At 38.0% G+C, this 24,994-nt stretch overlaps 2 protein-coding genes across 5 annotated transcripts in view; one reads left to right on the top strand and one right to left on the bottom strand.

Moving 5' to 3' along the window:
- LOC134846008 (5'-3' exoribonuclease 2-like) overlaps positions 1 to 24,994 on the top strand; it is a 351,354-nt gene that overhangs the window by 223,129 nt on the left and 103,231 nt on the right. The window lies entirely within an intron of this gene.
- On the bottom strand, positions 543 to 21,042 carry LOC134845619 (protein bicaudal C homolog 1-B-like). Of its 4 annotated transcripts, none has more exons than XM_063862609.1 (17): positions 15,152 to 15,186; positions 15,014 to 15,083; positions 13,766 to 13,784; positions 13,536 to 13,615; positions 12,324 to 12,818; positions 11,910 to 12,182; positions 11,145 to 11,567; positions 10,755 to 10,976; positions 6,895 to 7,090; positions 6,497 to 6,790; positions 4,773 to 5,035; positions 4,389 to 4,539; positions 3,985 to 4,131; positions 2,687 to 3,045; positions 2,152 to 2,469; positions 1,387 to 1,950; positions 543 to 1,191 (listed from the first exon to the last, which is right to left on the bottom strand). In XM_063862609.1, the coding sequence occupies exons 5-17, from the start codon at positions 12,342 to 12,344 to the stop codon at positions 982 to 984; spliced, it is 3,441 nt and encodes a 1,146-aa protein (XP_063718679.1). In that variant the 5' UTR covers positions 12,345 to 12,818; positions 13,536 to 13,615; positions 13,766 to 13,784; positions 15,014 to 15,083; positions 15,152 to 15,186; the 3' UTR covers positions 543 to 981. The 4 variants fall into 4 exon arrangements, with proteins under 4 accessions (XP_063718679.1, XP_063718680.1, XP_063718677.1 ...); XM_063862610.1 differs by having other exon boundaries at positions 12,324 to 12,808; XM_063862607.1 differs by lacking the exons at positions 12,324 to 12,818; positions 13,766 to 13,784 and adding an exon at positions 20,381 to 21,042 and having other exon boundaries at positions 548 to 1,191.

Here is a 24,994-nt window from a genome sequence, read left to right as displayed (position 1 = left end):
AGATACTCAAAACCTTCCGAAGACTTATTTGCGAATCAAACTTTGTGTTACGTTTTCAATGCCTCCCAGAAAATATTTCATTTTTTCAAGAGTATAAATTATTTGAGCATCGTGCATTTTATCACGTTGATAATTGGCATTACCGGCCGATATAGTGACATGTCATAAGTGGAAGTATAAGTGAAAGGTTATAGACTAAGAACATGAATGTTTATCAGTAATGTACAGTGTTTTCCTGCAAAGAGGCTGGTTGCGTTTTCTTTTCCCAAGCTATGTTTGTATTCGGGTGTGTTTTAGTTTCTTTTTCTTTTTGTTTTCCACGCAAAATCAGGTACTACAAATAATCATCGGACTGGATTGAGTGATATACCATATCAAAGCCATTTCAGTCGTGATTCGAACCACGTTGAAAACTAATACTATATTAATCAATCAAAATCGAGATGAAACAGCAAATTTAAATAAACAAATATTAAATGTTAATTTCGTACGTTTTCTTTCGTATCTCAATTCTGATTGGGTAATATAATACTGACAAGCATGAATACTCGGTTGTCTACTTACTGCTACGTAACCGTTATTTAGCCTAGTAAAACAGCTAGCATCGTCAATTTGGCAGAAATTCAACAAAAAGCCAACATTTTTCAAGCAACAAAAGAAGATATGTAAGATTAAAATTAACTAAAATATTACTTCAATTGAAATTATTTGCACGCGCTCAAATATCAGAAACTAAAAACACTAGCCTTCCGGCTTGCTCCATATTACAAATGTTACAGCTGACCATGAGTTTAAGTTACTGTGACCCAATAGATAATCAGTTCAAAAGCACACCTCTGAAAAAAAGAGGTTTATTAATTAACTGAATTTAGTTTAAAAGTCTCCAATGCAAAGAGTTGACGGTTAAAACATTGACCATCAAAACGGTCAATGAATGTGCATAACTTGGTTCGCTGCTCTTCAATCCTCACCTCAAATCGATCAGAAGTAAGAAATTTTCGATTCAATCGGTGATCCATTTCGTTCAGTATTCGCTGGCTGAGGAGCAATCAAAGTAACTGATTTGCGGAACCTGTCGCCCATTCTTCGACTTTTCAGCTCCAGTTCTAACTTTCTCCTCGCTCCAAATGTCATGCCGAGATCGCGCATGTCACTTTCAGTCAGTGACAGCAAGGTGTCCATATCGTATATCTAACAAATCAAACTAAATTTTAGTTGGTGGCGCTCTTATCGACGATACAGCTGCTGCATTATAAATTTTCCACGCTTTACTTGACATAAACAATCTTTTATCAAAATAGTTAAGAATTTATTGAAAAACACTCATTTCCTTTGTTTGACGTATCCTATTCCAGGAATGAAATGGCAGATTGAAATGAAACTTACCTCTTGTTCTCTGAAAAGTTCGATGTACTTGGATAGTCCACTGTTTCCCAGAACTTGTGCCACAGTTTCCACATTACTTGATGCTGGAAAAGATCCATGGGACAACACGTTGGACTGGAACTCTGACTTGGCATCCGAACTGGTCTCGGGTTCATTTCTTTGCACGGAACCCATCTGCGAGTACACATTGTCCGCACCAAAATTACCAAATGTTGATGTGTTATAGTTGAGCGGTTTGCCCATAGAAGCTATAGGCTGTCTCCGGAATACTCTGGAAAGAACGTCAACTTGATTTGAAATGGCGAAGTTCGCATTATTGTCTCTTCGCATATAATAGTTTGAGCTTGGTTTCGCATTTAGATTCATCGAAGTCAATTTATCGTCATCGTTATCCGCGCTCTCCTCTTTTACTGCTCCTGGTTCATTTCTTTTTAGGCTTCCAAGGGACGAGTTAGAATTGGAAAATGAAAGAGGCCTGTCACCTGGTGCACCATGTTTGCTGATCTGTTTCTCGCTGGGGTTGGAGTGAATGGCATCGTACTTCCACGCGTCTCTACTTGCACCCTGTAAGCAGAATATAAATTTAAATCAAATATCGCACAAATGACCGTCGGTCCCATGTAAACCTCCCATGCAAAAAGGAACAAGTCGACTCAAAAATCAGATAAAGGAATAGAGGCAAAAGAGGCTTTCTACCACCAGAAAAATTGATGCAAACAAGCAAGCCTTGTTTGCCATTCAAATGATAATTTAAGTCGAACTTACCCCTGGCGACAACTGAGTGCGTGCTTTGTCGTCCTCGTCCTCTTCAAAAACACTGTCTCTGTTTATAGCAAGCAGTCTACTGTTGCTCCCACTAACTCCGTTGGAATTTTGCACATCCGCTGCTGTTGCCGCGGTGGCATCTAAGACTCCGGCGCTGTTTATCTTCAATCCCAGTGCTTTCAATGCTGACAAAGGCATAGACCTTGAAAAGCCCATACCAGCCCAACCCAAGTTAGGAATGCGCAATTCTGGCTGCTCTCCGACCTCCTGCTCTATAGCGTGCAGAGCAGCTAGCCGCTTCCGATCTTGTTCAACTAGCTGAAACACACAAATTTAAACTATTCAAGTCGAGGACATTCGGTTTTATGAAAACACAACCCATTCGACCGATTTTAGTTGTGTATTAAAATTGATTGATTATGTGTAAACTTGATAAACACTAAGTTGCAGCAATAAAATTGATTCTTTTGCGTTTCAGCTATGCTCGCTACAATAGAACAAGACAAGCCGATGAACTAGCAAAGCAATATCGTACCAGACTATTAAAGAAGGCTGAATCAGCCAGTGGCATCTGCTGTCTGTCTCTCTGTTCAGATGTTGCATTTTGGGTATCCGTATCTGCTCCCGGGGTCAAGGTCTTATTAGTGACGACACTTCCAGTGGTAGACACACCTTCATTCACGTCGCCGAATCCTACAAAATTTGGTCTATTCTGGTCGGGGAAAGACTGTGCTCCTTGTTGTCCGGACACGTCAGCAGCAATTCCTGCTTTCCTATTGGCCAATTCAATCAAAAGTGAACTAGTCAGGGAAGCCGCTGCTACGTTACCATGACTCTCTGGGACTGATGCAGGATTGCCGTTGAAAGATGCTCCGAAACTTCCACTTCCTTGATCTGCAAAAACACCATTGCTTAGGTATTTTGCAAAACGCGGTCAGTAGTTCCTTTTCCGATTAGTTTCCACTGCTTTTTTATTTCCATGCAACCGACTATGTTTTGACAGATCAAACTATGCTGTCCATTTAAGCAAACAGTCATAATTATATAGCACAGCTTACTTCAAAAACAATTCATTTGCAAGGATGGGAATTAAAAATTTGTCTACATAAGTCAATATCATGTTCCCAAGCGCTCTGGCGCGTTTTTCAAAGGATGATGGCAGGCGAGAAAGGTGATTTGGAGATAAAATTTGAAAATTAGCTCAAAAAAGACCTTGAATTTCAAAGTTCAATTTTGAGTTTTCAACTCAATCAAAAATCAACATTGAAATTCAGAGATTTTTCGGAAAAAAAAACGGGATCGATAGGTAATTATTTTATTTCACTGGGAAATCTGAAATTTAATTTTCGCTGTTCTTCATCTCGATAGTTGAGTTTGTCTTCCTTTCAACGAAGGAAATGAACTGAACTTAAGAAATCAGAAGTCAAACCGCAAAAAAAGTAAATTTGAGCCTGACGAAAAAAAAATATCACTGCCTATATAAGAGTCTGAACTGCATTCACCGACTCTTAGCAATAAAAAGACAGCCGATTTCTCTGCAATTAATACCGAATATTTCGATCAAATTTATTTAAGAAGAAATTCAACAACAAAGAAAATTAAAAAAAAAAATAAAAAATTTCCTGATTTTTTTTTCAGGAAAGGGCAATTGAATTTGGTAAAATGCTTTGTTCTTTTCGTCTTTGAGAGTGGGTTGAATTAAAATCCTTATCACTGAATGCTTATCACAAAAATGCTTATCATTGAATCACTGGATTTAACAGAAAACTTATTGAGAACAGTCATTCATTGCTCGCAATTATGTTAGAAAATTAGAAGAACGAGCATGCACACCTCTAGTATTAGATTCGGTCTGTCCGGCAGCAGATACAGCAGCGGTAGGTGGTCGACTCCTGTTGTTATTATTATCATCAGCTTCCACCTCACAATTAGGATTAGTGTTGACGGTGAGTTTGTCAGGCGAAGTGCCGGATGCATTGTCTAAGCACCACCCCACATACTGGTTAATTAGATTAAGTGCCTCTAAAAATGTTATCATAGATATGATTGTTAAGTATTAAACTTTTTGCAGATGAATTGCTCAATTTGGAAAGCTGAAAACATTTCATCTGGTCATCAGCCAAAATTAGAAAACAACTGCAGAACAAAGTTAAATCTGGTGACAGAAAGAGAGAGAGAGAGGTGCTGAAAACAACAACTATATATAGACATTAGACAACAAAAAGAGATCAACATACCAGATGAGACGGAACAACGCTCGTCGCCAGAGTGCTCGGTTGGCACTGGGACCTTGAGACTGCTCATCTGCTCCAGTGAGTTCTGTCTCCGAACTTGATTATCTGTCTCACTTACAACAGTAGCAGTAGAAGCAGAGACATGTCTGTCCAGCTTAAAAGATAACAAGCTTCTTTTAAGGATCTTCACAAGCAGGATACTCGAAAAAACTTCACAAAATTTCACTCGTTTGATCTGGATCTGACATCAGTCACAATAAAAACGATAAGTTTAACCATAAAAACGATACGTTTAACCAGGTTTGAAACAAATAGGAATCTAGCAATTAAATCATTTATCATTAACCAACAAGTCAGAAATCAAAGAAGGAGATAAGAAATGGCTACTTGTAGTTGCATTCTGTTCAGTTCTTCTTCCAAGTATCCAGCCATCAACTGACGGGAGAGAGGCGATCCTGCAGTTGCTGATGCACTGGGCTGAACACTGGCATTCAATTGTTGCAGCAGTAGAATCTGTTCAGCATTGAGTGCTTGTGCACTTGTCTGTGAACTACCCATTTGCGTTAGTGACTGTTGCTGATTGGCCAATAGATGCTCAAACATGGTCTGTTGTGACTGCAGCATCGAATTCATCATCAATTGCTGGTAGACTGAACAAAAAGGTCCTTGGATTACTAGTAACACTGAGATTTGAGCATGTCCATGTCGTCTTTAAAAAGTTTTCACGGCAAAAACCTTAACTTAGCAGATGAATTTGACTTTGATTTCACACAGGCGAAGTTGCACTTCGCATACACAAAAAAAATGACCGATACGCTACTGGGAAAAACTGAATGCGTAAAACTTTGAGCCTACAAATTTTCTTAAATGACGCAGGCCATGACGCACTAGCAAGACCAGTCCATTTAAAAAAAATATCAATTAACATGTCTCATTTTATAGAGCAGTCTATGGAGCAGTAATAACATTTAAAAAAATCAATTTTAATAAAAATAATAATTTATTTTTAAATTTGAGATATTTTGTGAAAAAAAACCCACACCCCATTAAGTATAAAGTGATAAATTTTGCTCTTAACAAAACAATTATGGCAAATAAGCTTCCTTCAACCAATTTGGAACGATTTATATGACGGATTAAATCTCCGCTTAAGCGTTAATAGCGCGAAACATATCGCGCGTTAATTGTCCAAATTGACATTTTGTAAAACCCAAAAACTTTACAAAAATGCTTGCAGGTGAACTGTTTTTCCAAATTGAAGCTCAGGACAGCAATACTTTTTGAATGATAAAAAAAAATCCCGTCAAAAATGGCTAGTTAAAAAGTCGAAATTTCTCTGAAGAAAAAAAAACACCCCGAGCACAAATATTCCGTTACTTTCGTTACAAAAGTCGGAACAAGACTGCTCGTATTAGGGTGAAGCCCTGAATGTTCCGACTGCCTTTTTAACTTTATGGAGCAGTAATAACATAAATATCATGAACAAAATAAATGTAATGAAATAATATGAAATTTTTTTAATCTAAAACTTGAGATTTTTTGTGAAAACTATCCCCTACACGCCATATAAAGTACAAAAAGATATATCTTGCTCCTTGTAATAAATCAATTATGGCAAATGAGCTTCCTTCAACCAATTTAGAACGATTTCTAAGACGGATTTAATCTCAGCTTACGCGTTAATCGCACGAAATATATCGCGCGTTAATTGTCCAAAATTGGCCGAAATGGCAACCTTTAAACCCCCATAAATTTACAAAAAATGATCACATATTAAATTTTCAAATTTATGCTCAGGAAAACAATACCTTTCGAATGACTTAAAAATTCCGTCAAAAATGGCTAGTTAAAAAATCGAAATCTGAAGAAGAAAAAAACGCCACACCGAGCACAAATATTCCGTTACTTTCGTTACGAAAGTCGGAACAACAATAATAGTCTGTGTTGATATCTTTAGCATTGGCTGTACTTAACAGCTGGTTAGTGATCAAAATGAACAAAACAATATTTGCGACTTAGGTTGGAAAAAAGATAGTTCATACTATAACACAAGCTTTGCTTGTGTAAGCAAGATTTGTTTTGAATTTTTTTTGTATTCATATAACACTCACATGGATTGTTCATCATGGCTTGAGGACAGGCAGTGGTCGCAATAGCGTCCTTCTGAAGACGCAGACTATTGGGAATTGCTTTTGCTCCACTTGGACCCCACTGCACATGTCCTGAACTACCAGGAATTCCCGACATCTGCTGTGGTTGGTATTGCGTCATTGCTTGCATTGGCAGGGGCACTTGCATCGGCACTCCGTAGTTCGTCTCCATATGCATTTTCTGCTCCTGGTTCAGATATCTGTTGTTTGGAACAACCACTGGCTCCCCTGCCGGATTGACCTCGTCGTCATAACCTAAATAGTTCACATCTCATCATGAGCGGAAATGTCTGAACTATCCATATCTTTTCCGGATTAATTCAGTCATTCAATGTACGTTATTGGATCAATTTCAATACCTAGAAGGCGTCTGACTTCATAGCAGGCGGCTATGTTCCTCTCGAATGTCTTCACGACTACACTGGAGGCGGCCATTTTGGGCTTGTACTTGACGTTGATGTGGCAGTCCAACTTGTGCGATATGGCTTCAATCTCCTCCTGTCTGCTTGCTAGGTCCATCGGAGCGTCAAACAGAAACACAACGGGCAAGCTGGCCTGAAATTAAAAACGGTATTTTAAAAGAGTTCATGATAACCGAATTTTTGATTGCAATAGGATTGCAAGGATAGCTACATAGATTAACAACGAAATCCCGAGTCGAGGGATCGAACTCTTGATTTATTAACCGCAGCACCACTTTTCACACAACAAAGAAGCGAAGCACTACCTGCGATACAAAAAAACATAGCCAACAAACAATTGGAAAATGGCAATTGACGTTCAGAAACCGAAAAACACTGGCCCGTTTTTTTAAAGAAAAAATTAAAGGAACAGGTAGATGACCTGAAAGCTCTTTCAATTTCAATAACCTTTTATGATTGATACTTTTTAATAAATCTAACGAGGGGCGGAACTAGGATTTCCATAACATTTTCGAAAATTTTATCGGCCTTTTTTTAATCGACAAATTGATTTTCCGAGCACTCCCACATCACGGACATCCGCCCCTCTCCTCCCCCTTAAATCCGACCCTGACACTAACCCAATTTGAGAAAGATGTTTAAATTGGTATTATAATAATAATAATAATGTGGCTTCTCGGCCCAAGCTAAAAACTGGAAACGAAGGGCGCGTTGCCCAAAACAAAGATAAAACACAGCAACATGTCACGATCCATTTAAGTTGGGAAAAAGCACAAGTCTCCAGGTGCAAGGTCTGTCAGTGGAATATGTATTAACAAAATAGCTCCAGTAGTGTTTTTTCAGTCTAGCTTGATTGCTTTCAGCCCAATAGAGTTGTGGAAGTCAATGCAATTGTCAAGTTTGTTGGCAAGCACAGTTGTCCGGAATTGTTAAATTATTTTCCAGGATTTGTTCAATCCAGTCATATCACGAAGTTGTCAGGACATCTACATTGTTAAACAAAAGGGTTTTCCATGATTTATTTTGTGGCCTCGTCCCCGTCCACTCGAGCGACAGAATAACTCTTAGTCAGTTCACGTTTATTCACGGGTAATCCATTGGAGAGTTGTATCAAGTACTGCTTGTGGTTGGAACAAGCCTTTCCCAGAATGCGATAGGCTTTGTGTAATGACTTATGTTCTACAACTTTGAGGATTGCTTGTGGATTGTCGGTGAAGAATACCGATACCGAGTGACCGCTGTCAATGCTTCTTATGATTTGCTCGAAGTCATATTGGACAAGCAGTTCTAACACATCTGCCTCAAAGGTATCCGCTGAAGTCATGTTGTTCCAATCTGTAGGCGGAAATAGATATCACCTGTGATAATGGTGAAATGGCATCCATAGCATTTCCGAGTTCTATCTATAGAGGACAATAAGCATTGGAATTTATTTAGACTCCATCGATAGACACTGTTTGTTGGTGCACAGTAGACTGAGCACACGAGAAAGTTAGAGTTATTTCGCTTGGAAAGAACTGCAACGGCATCATTTTCACTTCTGTCAGTTGGGAAAAGTTTGAGGTCGGTAGTTGAGAGTGAGTCTTCTCAAACTGCGACTAGAACACCTCCATGCTTAGTGCCGCCACTGGACGTAAACTGTCTGTCGGATCTGTGGACTGCGTACCCATTGAGGAATAGCCCATTATCAGGAACATCTTCAACTAGCCACGTTTCCGAAAGACAAAGAATGTCTATTGTAGTCTGGGAGAAGAGAGGGTTCGCAAAAGTTGTTCGGCGCTGATAATCTTAAATACATCGAACATTGTATGATAAGATATTAAGAAATGGCGGAGGCGTTGCTAGTCGTTGAGTTCTTAGTCAATAAGCAGTAGCAGTCCATCTTCCGTTTTCGTATGATTGTAGTACAAAGTCTCTGATTCGCAAATTTTTTGAACTTTCACCTTCAATGATTCGTTCCCTTCGCAGCAGTTATGCTTTATTTTCTTTTTCTTGTTCTTCTTTTGAGACGTCTCTAGTTAAGAAAACCATCGCGTTATTTCCTGACTTCATCACATTGTCGCTTTCATACCCTGGGAGAGTGCTATGCCTAGATTCTAATATGAGCCTTTTCTCAATACCATTGCCGATAGTTACTAAGAGTGGCTTGGTTGTTTTCGATTTGCATCGTACAATCCCAGTCTCCATAAATCCTTGATTTCAGCTTCGACTACCAAATGTTTTATTATGTTAATCATCTCGACCAGTTCGCACTTTACTTTGTCTTAGTTAAGTTCTTTGATACCTCGGACTCTGATTGTAGAAGGAACGGAAGTAGGAGCACGTAAATTGATAGGTTCTTCATTTTTTCTTAAATAAGTTTCTTCACACCTGTGAGGTTTTCGCCACTTGCTTCCATTTTTTCTTCGAGACATTTAAGAATGGTTTCTACCACATTCGCAAATGTTCTTTGTTCATCATGAGCTTTGACTTGCTCTAATTGGCTTAATGTGTTGCTGGCAGCGGATACAATTCGGTCTCCATGCCCATTTTTAGTGCATTGCGTGCATATGAGAATAACATTATTTCTGACATTTTGTAATTCGCGCAGAAGAATTTCGGAGAAGCCAGCACACTGCTTTGACCAATGCATTTCACTCGAGTACACTACACAATAGAAGATTTTTTCATTTGTTGTTGGTGCCTTGCATGTTTTGCATGCATGCTGTCTCCCAGAGACACTGGTCATAGCCGAAGAGAACTTGATGGATAGCCTGTGGTAGACGCAAACGTCCAAACTGCCACAGGTAAATTTGTTTTGCTTGGCTAACAACGCTAGATGCAATTCACCGCAAGAAATTGGTCGTACAGATTGATGGTCGCTTTCCTTTCACGTTATTCGCACATACACGCATAATGTGATTCGATCCTCGATGTGGTCGCACAACACGCGCACGAATGACGGTACAGCAAATCGGCCGCCAGCGATTGAGTAGATGAAGAGAGTGTCAATTACCACTCCTCGAATCGATTATGTTATCTGGAATTATTTAATAAGTTTATACTGGTCATTGAAACGCTCTGAAAGAACTTCCACATTCTTTACGATACAATGCAAACATAACTAGTATAAGAAAAAGTTCATTAAAAACATCCCACCCTGCCCAGGTTCGAACCCTCTTATTTTGCGTGTCTCCTTCCCTACATCTACGCTACAGATCCATGATACCTTGAAGCTACAAGACTAAGTTTTTTGATAACATTGACTTTATTTGAGAAAACGGGATCAAAAGGTTAAGTTTTTATTCCGCTGGTACATTCTGAAAAATCTACTTATGAAATTCCAAGTCATTCAAGTTTTTCGTGACCTTTACAGTCTTGCTGTTCGTTAGAGAAGTTCATCTTCATTTTATTTAAGAAAATGAACTGAACTGAAAAAGAAGTCAAGTCAAACATTGAGAACTCAGGTTTGAGCGTGGACAAATTTTAAGATTTTTTCCTGAAAAAATCATCAGAACCCTAACTGCGTTAGTTGAATCTTAATCATCAGGGCCTATATAAGTGTCTTCACTTCTACGTTCATTGACCTTTATAAACCAACACTCCATTTCTTTAACATTTACAGAAAAAAGTTTTTTCTGGAAGTCTTTCTTCCAGATTCCAAAAAACTTACTATCGCAGTTGTAATTATAGGAGCTAACCTCCATTCGTTGGTTGAAACTTAATCCATGAACATAGGAATGCTTTAAAATTCATAAAGCTTCTAAATGCGATCTGCTAGGCCTAAGAGTTGAACTTGTAGAGAACATTGCACTAACAATGAGAAGTTGTCGGGCTGCTACCACACTTTCGATGTTTCCCTGAATGTAAACAGTGCCTCTCTTGGCAGGCGGCAGACTGGCACAGTGCTGGGGATCTGGAAGACTGACCAGACAGTTGGTTTTGTTGATAATCCTCTGAACGTTGAACCTATCTCTTCCAAACACAAACGCCTGGTGCTGCGGACTCACATCTATCGTCGTCTGCACTGACAGGGGCACCTGGAAATCAAATCGGAAACCATGTTGACCTGGAATTATTATACGTACACATTTACCACAACCAATTTAACTAAGTTGAGGAGCATTTGTTACTTCAAAAACTAACGTTTAGCCAAAATGTCTGTCATGAACATCATGATATTCACACCCCATATCATTCAGACCAACCGTGTAGTTTTGTGTCAAATAGTCCATAAGCTCTTGGGTTCCCGTCTTAACTTTCTCAGCATTGCTGACGGCACCTTTGGCAGTAAAAACGATAGTGGGTACATCTTCCCCCAGTCCCAGGGCATTTCTTGCTTCTGCTCCCGCGTTGAACGGGCTGCCCCACCCGGCTGCTCCTGGACCACTCGGGGCCTTGTCCACAGATATGTTGATTTCATACTTTTGGCCTATCTTTTGTAGCACTGGATTGGACAAGTCTGGAGCTCCTGCCAGAACTGAGCCAGGCGCACCCGATCGTGAATATTTTCGATCTATGTGTGGGTTGATGTCTGAGACTGTCCCAATAACTGCACCAGAGTCTGCAGCTGTAGATGCGAGCACTGTACACACTGGCAACTCAAACGAAAGCTCCAACTGTTGTACACCCTGGAAAAAACATACAACCAATTTTGTGATCAAATGACTCAACCCTGACTGAAGCAGATAAAAGATGTTTGATTATTGTTATGAGGATCTTAAAGCGCTATCATCTGCATGCACCTTCTGTGAACTCACACCTAACAGACCGTTCAAAAATATCGATAAAATCCACGCGACTCGAATACGCGATAAGCCACTTTGTGCATAAAAACTTGGTACAGCAATGAACTTGGACTCAATTTATTCAGCTTTTTCAAAACTTAATTATTACCATCTACTCAAACGACAGACGAATTTTGCAGTCATTCTCGTGGATAATAACCAAAGTGAAAACCTCTCGTGTCTCACCCGCAGTGTCTTTCTGGCAACCTCCACATTGTGCATGGGGTATCCGGCGATGCTCACTTGGTTGCTCTTCTCTTCAGTGTTAGTCCTGTTTGAGTCCGGGAAGTGGATGTGACAGCTGGTCCTCTGCATCACCTCCTTGATACTGTTGCCTCCCTTGCCAATGATGTGGGAGTGCTCAGTGTGTCCGATGTCCACCTTCAGAGTCACTCTCCCGCCCACTCCCCCTCCCCCACCTCCGTTCCTGTCAAGACCCCCACCCGAAGAGATCATGCTCTAAAATATTCAACCCATCTTATTTATTTGAAATGCTAGGTTTGGACAACTAAGTTCTTTCTCAATAAACCACTAGAGTTGTTTCCTTTCCAACCAAATTTAACTCTCACTCAATTTATATGTGTAAATTTAACTTTTTACCTGCTGACGAATGAACTTCATACGCTTGCTTTTGAGTTAAACAGGACAGAAATAAATCAACGCAAATTTTATTTTAAAAAAAGAAAAGTGCCAACAAACTTAGTTAACGGTCTTGGCCAAAATCCCACATTTGCGGTTAAAGATTAGTTTAGAGAAGGTTGGCGGGAGATTGATCCTCTATTTATGATCATTCTTTTAGACCCTTGGTCCATGCGCCCTATACCCGTTGCAGGAATGATTGGATTAAATTGAGTAGAACCCAATGCAAAACATTAAATTGCAATTCTTGACTTGCACATAGTTCAGTAAGAGACGCCTAATCCAGTTTGGGAGCCAGGCCAATAAACAGTGACAGACAAACCGCAACCAGAACAGAAGATCCAACTTGAACTATTTACCTACCCGCTCAGCCATGTTTCACGCAATAAAAGTGTCTGTCGACGACTATGACTAAGTCGCTCATTTTCAGGATATCCAATCATATCCTTCGAATAACTAATTTTAAAATTCAAACATTAAGCCAGAAATTAGCCTAACTTGGCAGAAGGACGGAGTGACAGTTTCACTGTATCTGAACACCATTTTTAAGAACCCCCAAAAGATGGCAGATTTGCCAATAATTTGAAACACAATAACTTTAACACAATGTAAAGAGAAGTGCCAATGAAAAATTGAAGAAACCAAAAAAGACTTTTAGCTTTGAATCATTTTCAACAAACAATATGGCCTTCAAAATCTTTGATTTTCAAGCAGGAGCGGAACTAGGATTTTCTCGATTTTCAAAAACATGTCGACAATTTTGCCGGCCTTGATTTAAAGCCGACCAAACTGACTTTCCTAGCGGTCCCAGAACACTATAAAGACCCTATTCTTAAACGGCGCAGGCAAATTTCTGAAACAGGTCAAAATTACTGTTTTGGGCACTTTGTGGAAAATTATGAGAAAAAAATAGAGTTAAATAGCGAAAAAATCACGATCTAAATAAGCTTCATCACTTCTTTCATAGACACTTAATCAACACTTCAATAGGCAAATGTAAGTTGGTATCAGCTGGAGCAAATCTCTCCAAAATGTACCTTTAGACCCATTTCTTTTGATGATTTGGTCAGTTAGGTTATCTTTTAAGTTTTGGTTTAAGTTTAAAAACTCAAAAGGAGTGACCTGACACACGTCAAAAAATCATGCCCTATTCAGTTTACTATTCCAGCTTACCTTTGGTGAAATGATCGAGGATATGCTCTTTTCTGCCCTCTGAACAGCTGCAGTCTTGCCCGATATCTTCAGAAAGGGATCTTAAGCAAAGATACAAACTTTAGTACTACATTTTGAAAACTTAGTTTTAAGCAAAAAGGGGAGACGATAACAGCTTCGGAACGTTGTTTTTGGCACCACCTTACAACAAATAGCGTTTTGGAGACATAGATAGAACAATGAAAACTTACGGTAACGCACGGTCTCAATCTAAATACAGTTGCAATGAAAATTTGCGAAGAATATCATGGGATGTTTCAACTTTTTTACACAGAGGTGAAGTGGAGTTTCTCATTAGTAGCGATACAAAAAATACATGACAATGTGTTGAGGCGTAGAAAAGGACTTAAAAAACCCATATATTTATTTACATTTATCAAAAACTTCATAGTATTCTTCGTTGCGTAGGCAAGAAACAATTAGGCAATATATTCTAACACACTTGCGATTCAGAAAATCTCATTCGACAAACTCATAGCAGGCAAAGGAGTCATTTATGAAAAACAGAAAGAGGGCTTTTTAAATTTTACGCAATTAGAAAAAGCATGACTCGAACTATTAGACTATGGCGAAAAAATTTAAAGACTAGGCTTCAGTTGTTTTTTTTTTCGGGTGCCTGAGAGAAAAACCAAAATAAAAACAACTACAGGTTTTTTCCAAAAAAAATCAGCAACAGTTCTTGTAAATCAATTACCTGCACCATTACAGAAATGCACAAAATTTTCAAATGTGAAAAAAAATGCTTAAATCACAAGAGAAGTCCGCTATGTGGTAACTACGCCGACAAATGATTGGCCGACAAGTCTTTTTTCAGGCGGGAGATCGAATCGCAAAAGCAAAAAGTCTTCGCCAGATCCGAACCCTAAAACTTTTTTGTACCAGGCATGGCCGTTAGCTCTGGCAAATGTTCAGAATAAGACATTACAATTGAACTTATTATAAAACATAGCCAACTGACTTAAATTCGAATTTTGAAAAGAAAAACATTTGAAGTTAAAGCTCTTTGAATTTCAAGAACAACTTATGTTTGGTGCTTTTTTGTTAAAGTTAACCCAATTTGAGAAAACTGGATCAATAGGTAAAACTTTTATTTCGGTGGGAAATCTGATAACTTCCATTTTCGAAATTAGAAGTCGATCACGTTTTTCGTGACCTTTATAATTTTGCTGTTCGATAGTGGAGTTTCCCTTCCTTTTAACAAATAAGAATGAACTGATCCTAAAAAAAATCACTTTTTCAAACCGCGAAAAATCAAAATTGAGCGTGAAAAAAAAACACCAAGGCCTATACAAAAGAACTATATAAGAGCACTACGTTCATTACCCTTAATCAAGCTATGAAATAATTAAGTGATTCTGTTAAAAACTTGTTTAAATGAAAAAAGTCCAGTTTCCGATTTAATCACGCTTAAGTGTAAATATTTCCTGCAAAATTTTTACCTTTCTTCAATCGTTGTCCTGAACAGATTACTGACAATCCTCCAAAATTCACTTGCTGCTTTTGCGCAACCTGAAATTTTCAACTTTGACTTCATGAAAGAATCAACATATCCAGGTATTATGAAAAATTATACTTACAGTTAGTAAGAAATCTCCACAGTCAATTCCAAACTCTAAACAAATACCTTACAATTAATTCATTTCTCGACTTCAACTCCCATGTTTATTGTTTTTAAAAAGCAAAAGCAAAAATGTAGTGGGTGATGAAGAAATGGTGTATGCCTCTACCTCTCAGAAAAAGGTCGGTAGCCAAGTGAAAAAGTGAGGCAATATTTCTTAACCCACGAAAATAACCAAAATAAATAGACTAGTTCGTAATAAGGGGCACAAGAGCCCCTCGCCGCAATGAGCTCTTCAGATCATGACCTGTTGCAGTCCCTGGTACATAAGACATTTCAATGAACAAGGGTCACAGTTTCATAAATTAGGTGATACACAGAGGAAGAGTGGAGCTTCGCAACATTTGCGATACATTGTAAACATAGCCGACAGAAACTAAGACGGAACCCAAAGATCAAAAAGTTTTCTGTGAACCAAAATGTCGAAAAAAAACATTCTTCTATACATTCTTACACTCGCGATTAGCAAGCCTTTTCAAATAGGAACACTGACTGTTTTCGACCATGACTTGTTTTTTTATTATAAAAAGGGGAAATAATCTGTTTAGAAGAAAAAATTGTTGGCCTTCTTTTTGTCTGCCTACATTTTCTCGGCTTAGTTAACAAACACATCACGCACTTTTTCTGTGCTGTGAGTATTTTTTCTAAAAGAAAGTGTTGCTTTTATCATTCCTGAGATTTGTAAATTTACTTAATCTGATTTTTTCGCTCTTTTTTTGCTTAAGTTTTTTTGATATCAATTGGTTTGGCTCATCTTTTATCTTTTATTCGCTTAATGATCTTATCTTGCGTCCTTTGTAATAAAAAAATAGATTTTTATCCTTTGGTGTTTCCGGATCGGGGTGTTAAAGTTTTGTGTGTCAGAAAGAATTTTCATTACAACTTCGTTCTCGGCTCAATGGAAGATTACCTTAAATGCCGCTCGCTAAAGGTTTTTAAATACTTAATTCACGCCAGCGATCGTGTTTCTGGTCGTTTTTTTTTTCAAACGGAATATTCCAGACAAATTTTAGCTCTGGTTTTTTTGAAATTTAATATATATTTTTTCGACTTTCTTTTCATTTTGTGTGCAAGCTTGCAATGCTGTATGTGTATTATTACAAATGTTACGATATTCCGCTTGGCCTCTGTGTTAAACGTTTATCTCGAGTGACGTTCAGTTTCAGGGAAGTATGTCCTGGCACAGAGGAGCTTCAGAACACTTGCGATGCATCAAAAACATTGCATTACAAGATGTTGATAAAGCAGGGGAAGCCATTTTTTTTTGAAAAAAGTCTATTCGAAAAACTATATCTACAGAAATTTCATATCTTTGACTAGAATGATGTTCATAAACAGCCTTAAATAACATGGAGAATCAATGAACGAGCATCAGCTACGGCGAAAAATTTGTGTCGACCCTCATTGAGCCGAAAACAAAACTGCAGCCATAAAAAGTCGTTAAAAAACTGTACTCTATAAAATTGTTAAAATCAAAATTCTATACATCCATCATTCCGGAAAAAATCAAAAGCAATCAAAAATTCGCCATTAAAACTACGCATCGTAAGTTGACTAGAACGAAACTAGGGGCAGAGCTAAAGCTGGAGGTACCTATTTGATATTTTTAGAATGTTTTACTGATGCCCGATGAAATTCATTATTTTCAAAGCTTTGTTGTTTCTTAAGCAAAATAAGAAATTAGCCGCTAGCGTAGGCTAGATAACCATTACCGTTGTTACACATGAAATCACAAGGAAACTGGGCATGATAGTAGAATTTCCTCGCAACCTGTTGTTTTGATGGAGCTCCTGACGGCAAGCCACTTAATCCGAAAAGATATCCATAACTTGTCTTTTCAATGGAACTCTAGGCCGAGGGAAAATTTAGGCAAAAATTTGAAAACAGCGAAATCTTCAGAATCTAGATGTTTCCAAGGACATAACATGCTTTCTTAGACAAAATAAGGAATCAAAGATCCTGTGAGAAAAGTTTTTCACAACCACATTATTTGATTTAGTCCTTAATCTCATATTTGGAATGTTAATTTTTAAGAGTCAAGAAGGTTCTAAACAAAACGGTCAAAAAAACAGTTTTGAATTTTACGAGTGTTATAGCTTTTTTCCGAAAAAAAATAATGCGTACCGGATTATGCGACAAAGGTGCCCTCAATCTATTTTTTCGATTGAACGATTAAACTGAGAATTGGCAAGGTAGTTTTTGTTTGGACAAAAGACAAAAGGTCAAAAGTTCGAGTAATTGATTTTTCTGAAGTCTATCACTTTTTTCTGAAAAATAATTGGGGTTATCCACTTATGCAATGGGAGCCTCCCATATCCAATTTTTAGTTTGAAACCAAAATCTGAGTTTGCAAGGGTAGTTTTAAAAAGAAAATGGTCAAAAAATCAAAAATTTGAGTTTTCCGAGTGCCATCATTTCTTGTGCAAATAAATTTAGGCAAAATCGCACAAACAGGGACTTTTCGAAAACATGTTCTTAATATTACAACCAAAAACTCTGATTTGAAAGAGCAGTTTTCGAGATAGGTAAAAGTTTCAAAAGACTGTCAAAAAATCAAAAAATTGAGAGCCATAAAATTTGGAGGAAAAAATGGTCGTAGCCGCTCATCCAGGGGAGCTTCATACAACTCGTGCTTTTGATTGAAATAAATTTCTCAGACTTGGGCAGTTAGTTATCGAGAAAATGGCTGTAGAAAACGGGAGAAAAAAGAAAATGACTACCTGATTATGCAGGCAAACAGGAGAGTAGGCGATCTTTTATACTGAAAGCCCTTTTTCGAAAGTTTGCCAGTTAGTTTTTGAGAAAAACCAAATTTTAAAGAAAAACAAAAAAATTTCTAAATCGTCCAAAAAAATTTAAAATCAAATCCCATAAATTTTTATTATACCTGTTTTTATCAAACAGAAAGTGCTCGACTCACACATTAAACATATCCAACAGAAAGTTGGGAAAGAGTCAAGAACGAAATTAAAAAGAAAAAAGAACTTGTTTGATGAAAAAACATCAACTTTCAAATTTCTAAAAAAAAATTAGATACCCTCGAAGCTCTTTGAACTTCTAGAACAATTACTGATTGGCACTTTTTCGTTAACATTAACCCAATTTGAGAAGCTTGAATCAATCAGTAAATTATTTAATTAGCAGGGAAATCTGGAAATTAAATTCCAATTTCGAAACCAAAAGCCGATAACGTTTTTCATGACCTTTTAACTTTCGCCTTCCTTTTAAAGAAAATGAACTGAACTCAAAAAAAAATCAAAGCCAAATCAACAAAAAATATTGCCTCAAATTTTTCTGATCAAAAAAATTATAAAATCATCGCGACCTATATAAGGGTCTGAAACAGTAAAGCCAAGGACAATCTTTGAGCAGAAACCAGTTGAGCCAAAAAAAAGGATTTAAAAAAACTTTCAAGTCGCCCTGAAACTACAATGTTTCAAGTCGCCCTGAAACTACTATGAAAAGCGTTGCATCCGCCATGATACTTGCTTACAGCGCAAGAAAAATCAGTGATGTGGCACCTAAGCTGCCAAATTTTGAGTAGACAAATGAAAGTCCTACAACTTGATTTTTACCGGAAAAAAAAACTTTTCAATTTGATACATACTGAAAAAACAAAGTCCTGTCGGGACTCAAACTCCAGACCTCAAGGTGCAAAAGTGGCCGCGTTATCTTCAGGCCAAGTGGGAAGGAACATGAAAGTTGTTAAGGTTCAAAATTTAGCAAGTGCAATTTCTTGTAAGAAAAAATTGTTTACAGAAAAAAGTCAAGTTCCCAAGTTTAGTTCTGAAAAAAGTCTTGAGTACAAGTCACTTGCTCTTGTGAGTAAAATGAAGCAACATGAGGCGACTTAGCCAAAAAAAGACAAGCTATTTGAGCCGAGTACTTTTAAACGAATAAAAATTTCAAAGTAATTATGCAAAATCGAAGCTGGTGAATCTATCAAAATATAACACAACGACTAACAATTTTATTGAAAAGAACTTATACTTATACTCAGTAGCTGATTTAGGATGGGGCGGATACCCCCCCCCCCCCCTTCAGGGATTGGACCCCCAGTCGACTCAAAGGTTCATCCTTTGTACTACTTTGAGATATCCATTTTGGCTGACGGACCTTAAATTTGTTTTTAAGGCGCCTTTGGCGCAAATAATTACTATACATGAGTGGGGAACGCGCGCAAAAAAACGCATTTTTTGGTCAAAAGATCCCAACGCCAAGTGCCTAAAACGCGTTTTTTGACCAGTTTTTTTTTTTCAATATTTTGCCTGCGCTGCAGATAATTTCGCCAAAACAGGGTAAATTTGCTGCTTTGGGAGAGCTCGGAATATCAATTTAGTCAACCTAAAAAATAATTCGTCAGCCTAGAACATTTTTTATTAATCCGCTCCCTCTAGATTAGTTCTTGCTTATTCTAGAAATAAAGGCCATGCTGTGGAAAACAAGACCCAAAAAATAAGCTAACAAACCAAACCAAAGATCGAAAGTATATTTTTTTTCAAAATTAAATATCGACAGAGAGGCGAAGCTGTGCTTTGCAAACACTAGCGAGGGCACGATAAAAAGCAGTTCTATAAAGTGCCAAAAGAAAAAGTAAAAAAGCCTCAAATTAGCGATAACTCGGCCACGTCTCGGATTATAACTGGGACCTAGAGATTATGAGTATCACGCACTAACAACTCAGCCACGTACTTAATAAACCAGAGTAATAATAATCCACAAATAAAGCAGAGAATAGATGCTTTGAAATTTCCATTGCTACAGATCGTGATTATAGCAAAAGTTCCACCAAATAAGTGATCACTTTCTTTAATGAACGCTTTTATTTGCGAGTTAGGTTAGAAAAAAAGAAGGTTCGTACTAATATACTTCGCTCGCGAGTTTAAATACGAACTCGAAAGAGCACTGCAACATCAAGAGCCCGCTGTAATGTCAACAAGTTTAAGTTTGAATTTCCATAACTTTAGCATATCAACACTTTTTAATATACAGTCCATGCCATCAATGATTTAAGGATTCTGTTCGACAAGTTTTTAATTTGTAAAAAAGTCTACGCTCCGATTTGATAACGCTTGCCAATCACAAGGGTAATCAGCGTTCATATAAGATGCAAAGGGATTACCTTGACTCATAACTCTTTAATTTGAATTAAAAACAAATTAATTTAAATATCCCGAAATATACAAACCATTGAAGAATGATTCGATTTTTCGTCTGTCCAGCTTAACTCTCAGCTCACAGAAATCCATATCTCTATCGGAACCTTCAAAATCACACTCCCCCTCATCACCATCCTCATCTTCGCATGTCTCAAAGCTATTCCAAGTGTTCTGTCGACTTAATGCAGCTTTTTTCCTTCTGGGACCCCGGATACGGTTTCGTTGAGATCCACCGACACCCTCATTTCCTTCGCCTACCTCCGTGTAAGGTTGTTCAGATCGAGATATTGGTCCAGCGGCAGCATCACTTCTCTCCATATCTGGCACTAAGCGAGCCTCTTTCAAAGACTGATTGTCCATAGCAGACAGTTTATAAAATAATCACAAATTACAGGTGGTACAAATTGGCAACTCAAATTGTATTTCAATAAATTAAGTAGAATACAAATTATACTGATGGACGTAATAAAGTCCAAGTCTAACAACTACAACTTCTGTACAATAGTCGCGTCTTGTATAGTTTATGTACAATTCTGATCGGTTAAAAATGAGCAATCAGCCAGCTTCAGATTAAAATTGGTAACTGTGTATAAAAATAGAATCAAGCTTAGCATAAAATAAGGCACAAGTGGCATGAAATGATAAAATTAAGGTGAAGTTGTCTTCGAGTAGTTAGGAATCACAAACACATTAGTCTGAAAAAGTACGAAATAAAGTATCATAATTTTAAAAATACACTTATTCTTGTCGTGTACTGCATCACCTTGATGCACCGATTGATTCTGGAATAAAGTTTTTTGTTAACTTTTCCAATCATACTTGTAATCAGAGGCGATACCTCACCGCCTTCAGCTTCCCCCTTTAGTGAAATTTCACATCCATTTTAAACCCATCGATCTTAAAACTTTCCTTAACGCGCGCCAATATTTATTAATTTTGATAGGGAACAGCGAAAAGGATGATTAGAGATCATGAAAAAAAGCCCAAAAACGTCATTTATTCCGTTTTCTCCAAAATTCACTTGCGGCGACAAATATTTGACAAAATGGGGTCGTTACAGTTTTAAGAGGACCGAGAAAATTAATTCGATAAAAAGGCCAAAACATTCAATTTATTTGAAAACACTTTCCATTCACCCTTGAGAAAATCCTAGATACACCCCTGTTCTTAGTAACTCTTACAGCTGAATTCTCTACTTACTCAATCCCGCCCAAAAAAAAAACTTATTTCAAATATATACTTTAAATTGGGTTTGAAATATATCATCTATTTATATTTTCAAATCAGATGCAATTCGATTGATCCGACTAAATTGAATCTGGTAAAAAATAAACATTAAGAGTCCAAGCTGCTGCAGTTCGAAACTGCGGAATTGGCTGATATTGGAACCTGCAAAAATAGAGATTCTGTGGAATAAGCGACAAGGCTGTCCTTCTTTTTGATTTCTTTTCTAGCGTGCAATCCAACAACAAATGGTTGAACAAAGTGCAACTCTTGGAGCAGCAAAAAATGAACATAAAAATAATAACATAAATAATAAAACATGTTCGCATTGATATCACACCAACTTGTCGCTGAACCCGCATTTTGTTTACAAGTTCCGCATTTAGTTCGGAAACAAATAACGTATATTTCCGTTTTTAAACGCGTTTTTTTGGTGGAGATTTATCGTGGAATCCTATTTTCGCAAATTAACAACTGATTCAAGTTTCGTTATGGATTCCTTAGATTTCTCGAAAACCCTCTTTGTTCAGGAGGCTGGTGGAGCGATGGTTCAATGGAATATAGCGAGCAACTCAATATCAAGAACCAAAAGAACCAGTTAAAAAACCAAAAGCGAATAGTTAAGCTTTCACATGTCTGCGGTTTTCGAATTTTGGAGATTCAGTTTATTAAAATGATTCAGTTTACTGGTTACAATTACACGATATAACGCATAAAAATTTTGTCTCATTTAGGAGAGGGAGCAAACACATACATGGAAGGTAGGGGTGTCATATCTCAATTTATTTATGTGAGGTCCCTGAAGGTTTCTCTGAGTATTACTGAGTTTGTTATTTAGTCACTTTCCAAATGACGAGGAAAGTTCTATGCCCGAGAGATATATCGGATGTCGTTCAGTTCGCAGGGCGGTATTCCTCTTGAAAGCTCAAAGGACAGAGAAAGAAGTTTAGGCAGAGCTTTAAATTTCGAGTCAAGCTGGTCACTCTCGCGGATATCTCTCGAGTGATTTTACAAAGTTTATAAACCAAATGTTTATGTTATTATTTACACTCATCATAACAAAGTTATCAGCAAAGGTTGGCCAGTCTGTTTTTCATCGCCAAGCCTTTTTCGGAGTTTATGATTTGAGTTCAAATGTTTACTTCCTGTTTCTTCGTAAGGATGTTTGCTTGTCCCTTCGTTCACATCTTCTTGTTGTCTCACAGAAAATATAGTTCGTGGTAGTAAATATTACACAAAAGGGCCTTGAAGTAATTTGGTAGGGTCAAATAATGAATCGCACCCATAAATAGAATTTAGGGATGTGACACTACCATCCTTGAAAAAGTTGCTATGGGTTCGGAAACTTTCTGCGCTCTGCTTTTTGTAGAAAATACATGGGTACAGTTTTGATGTCCTCTTGTTCCACACATAGTCCGTTGGTCAGATTATATATGTTTACAAATATACGGCACATGGATAAATGCATTTTATCAAGAATGTGTTAAAAGTTGTGGTAATAATTTTCCTTAAAGTGATGCAATTCTTTAAAGTGGTACTTTTAAGGTTACCGAGAAGTGTTACCTAGTGTTCTTTCAGTGGTACTACGTTTTCATGCATTGAATGAAGTCCTGGTTGTGACTTAGAAACATCTCGGTTGATGCATGATTTTTGCGAGGTAAAAGCGTGAGCTCTCACGTTATTGAGTTCCATTGTCATCTCCAACTTTATTGTTGGCGTGATCTTTCACGTCATTCAGTGCTTCTTGAAATGGAGCTGTGGATTCACATGTGTCGGCATTTGATTCTTGTGTTGGTGGAGGTGTCAAGAGTAGCGTGGGGTCACTACTCTCCTTTTTACATTTGTGGTAGATCCACATGAAAAGTGCATGGAGAACCATCGAGCCTATGAAGGAAATTATAGTCATTATCAATGAACTTTTACATGTCAGCCGATCATCAAATACTCTTGCTAGTGAAGGTTGAAGTTTTCTCATGTTCCGCGCTAGCTGCTTTGCTATTTTCTTCATCTGTTCTTGATTTTGAACATTTGGGATTTGAGTCGTAATATGGCATGTCCTCCAATTCTGGCAATTCGCTTAGCAAGTTTGAGATCGGGTCCGGCAATTGGACGTTGAACTTCGGGTCCGGCGATTGCTGGGAGCTGTTCGCATGTTGCTAAATCAGATCGAAGTTTTATATTAGGCCCTACTAACTGTTTTCCACATTCCAGTGTTACAATGCAGATATGGCATCCCGGGAACTTGTCTATTCCGCTGGCGGTTGTTGATTCTATATCAGACTCGAAGAGGGTGTATGCAGACGTTGCTGATGTGATCAACCATACCCCAAATCCTAGATTTTCAGCCTTTTCAGTGGATGGTAACTGGATCTGTTCGGTGTCGCATACTTTCAGTGTGTCCAGATTCCGTTTGAAGAAAAGAGTTGCCAGGCATGATCCGTGTCCTGTCTCAGTAGGGATCATTTCGTCGCAAATCTGATATCTTGAAGATTCAAGGCAGTGTTTCAGGTTGTACTCTGTTAACACTGCAGTTTCCATATTATCCTCCGATATTGCCAAGTAGGGAGCTTCCGTTTTCCACATAATGGCTTTATCCTTCTCATACTGTGGCATCGGGACTGAAACTGCGTGGAAGACCGTAAATGAATTTTGCCGTGACGCTAGTGCAACGGCAATCTTCATTAGCAAGACTTCTTTGATAGTGACCACGTCGGTAAGAAGCTGGGCTTCATAGTAGGATAGAATTTCGTCCATCGGAATGGCTAGTGAACGTCGATCACGCGCATGGCTTTGCATTTAGGCAACTTCTTCTAGAACTTTAATTAATGAGTCCCGTGGGACTAACGACATTGGCAGAAATTTATTCAGCAAAGACGGTATCGAGTTAAGCATGTTGATGCGATAGGAGTAGAGAGCTGATCGGTACGATTTCACATTTGCAAAAGTAATCGCAAGCAGCGAGGAGACCGTATCATAATTGAAGTTAATCTGCTGTCTTGTGAACAAAAGGTGATCACAGTCCCGTAGAATGTGAATGTTTTGCATAAAAACTTCAAAGTGCTCTCGAATAACTTCCCAATTTAAATTTGGATTTGTATCATTTCGTCTTGTGCCTGTTTTATCGAATGTAATTCACTCGTTACCATGAAGAATTTTGCATCTAGATTTTCTGCAAGCGTATAGATTTTTTCAGCTATTTGGCTGACGAAGTCAGAGAGTCTGACAATGTTTTCAGCATTTTCTTTAGACTTATCATTGCAGGATCCAAAAATTCCTCGTAGTCCACAATCTGCTGTTTTTCCTAGTCGAATTCCACCTCCGAAAAGTCCAACTGATGCTAGGGCTGCAATCGCTAAGGCGGGTGCTCGTTTTTCCCTCAGATTGGATGTTTGTTGTTTTTCATGGAGAAATGAGGCTGT

Source organism: Symsagittifera roscoffensis, chromosome 5 (genome assembly GCF_963678635.1).
Source record: "Symsagittifera roscoffensis chromosome 5, txSymRosc1.1, whole genome shotgun sequence".
Taxonomy (NCBI): Eukaryota; Metazoa; Xenacoelomorpha; order Acoela; family Convolutidae; genus Symsagittifera; species Symsagittifera roscoffensis.
This window is presented reverse-complemented; position numbering and strand designations above follow the sequence as displayed.

Coding starts and splice junctions, on each gene's coding strand:
- LOC134845619 (XM_063862607.1), bottom strand. CDS start 20,711: ATGGACAATCAGTCTTTGAAAGAGGCTCGCTTAGTGCCAGATATGGAG. Junction 15,187..20,380: donor AATCGAATCATTCTTCAATG/GTTTGTATATTT, acceptor GTATTTGTTTAG/AGTTTGGAATTGACTGTGGA. Junction 13,616..15,013: donor AGGACAACGATTGAAGAAAG/GTAAAAATTTTG, acceptor TCTTTGCTTAAG/ATCCCTTTCTGAAGATATCG.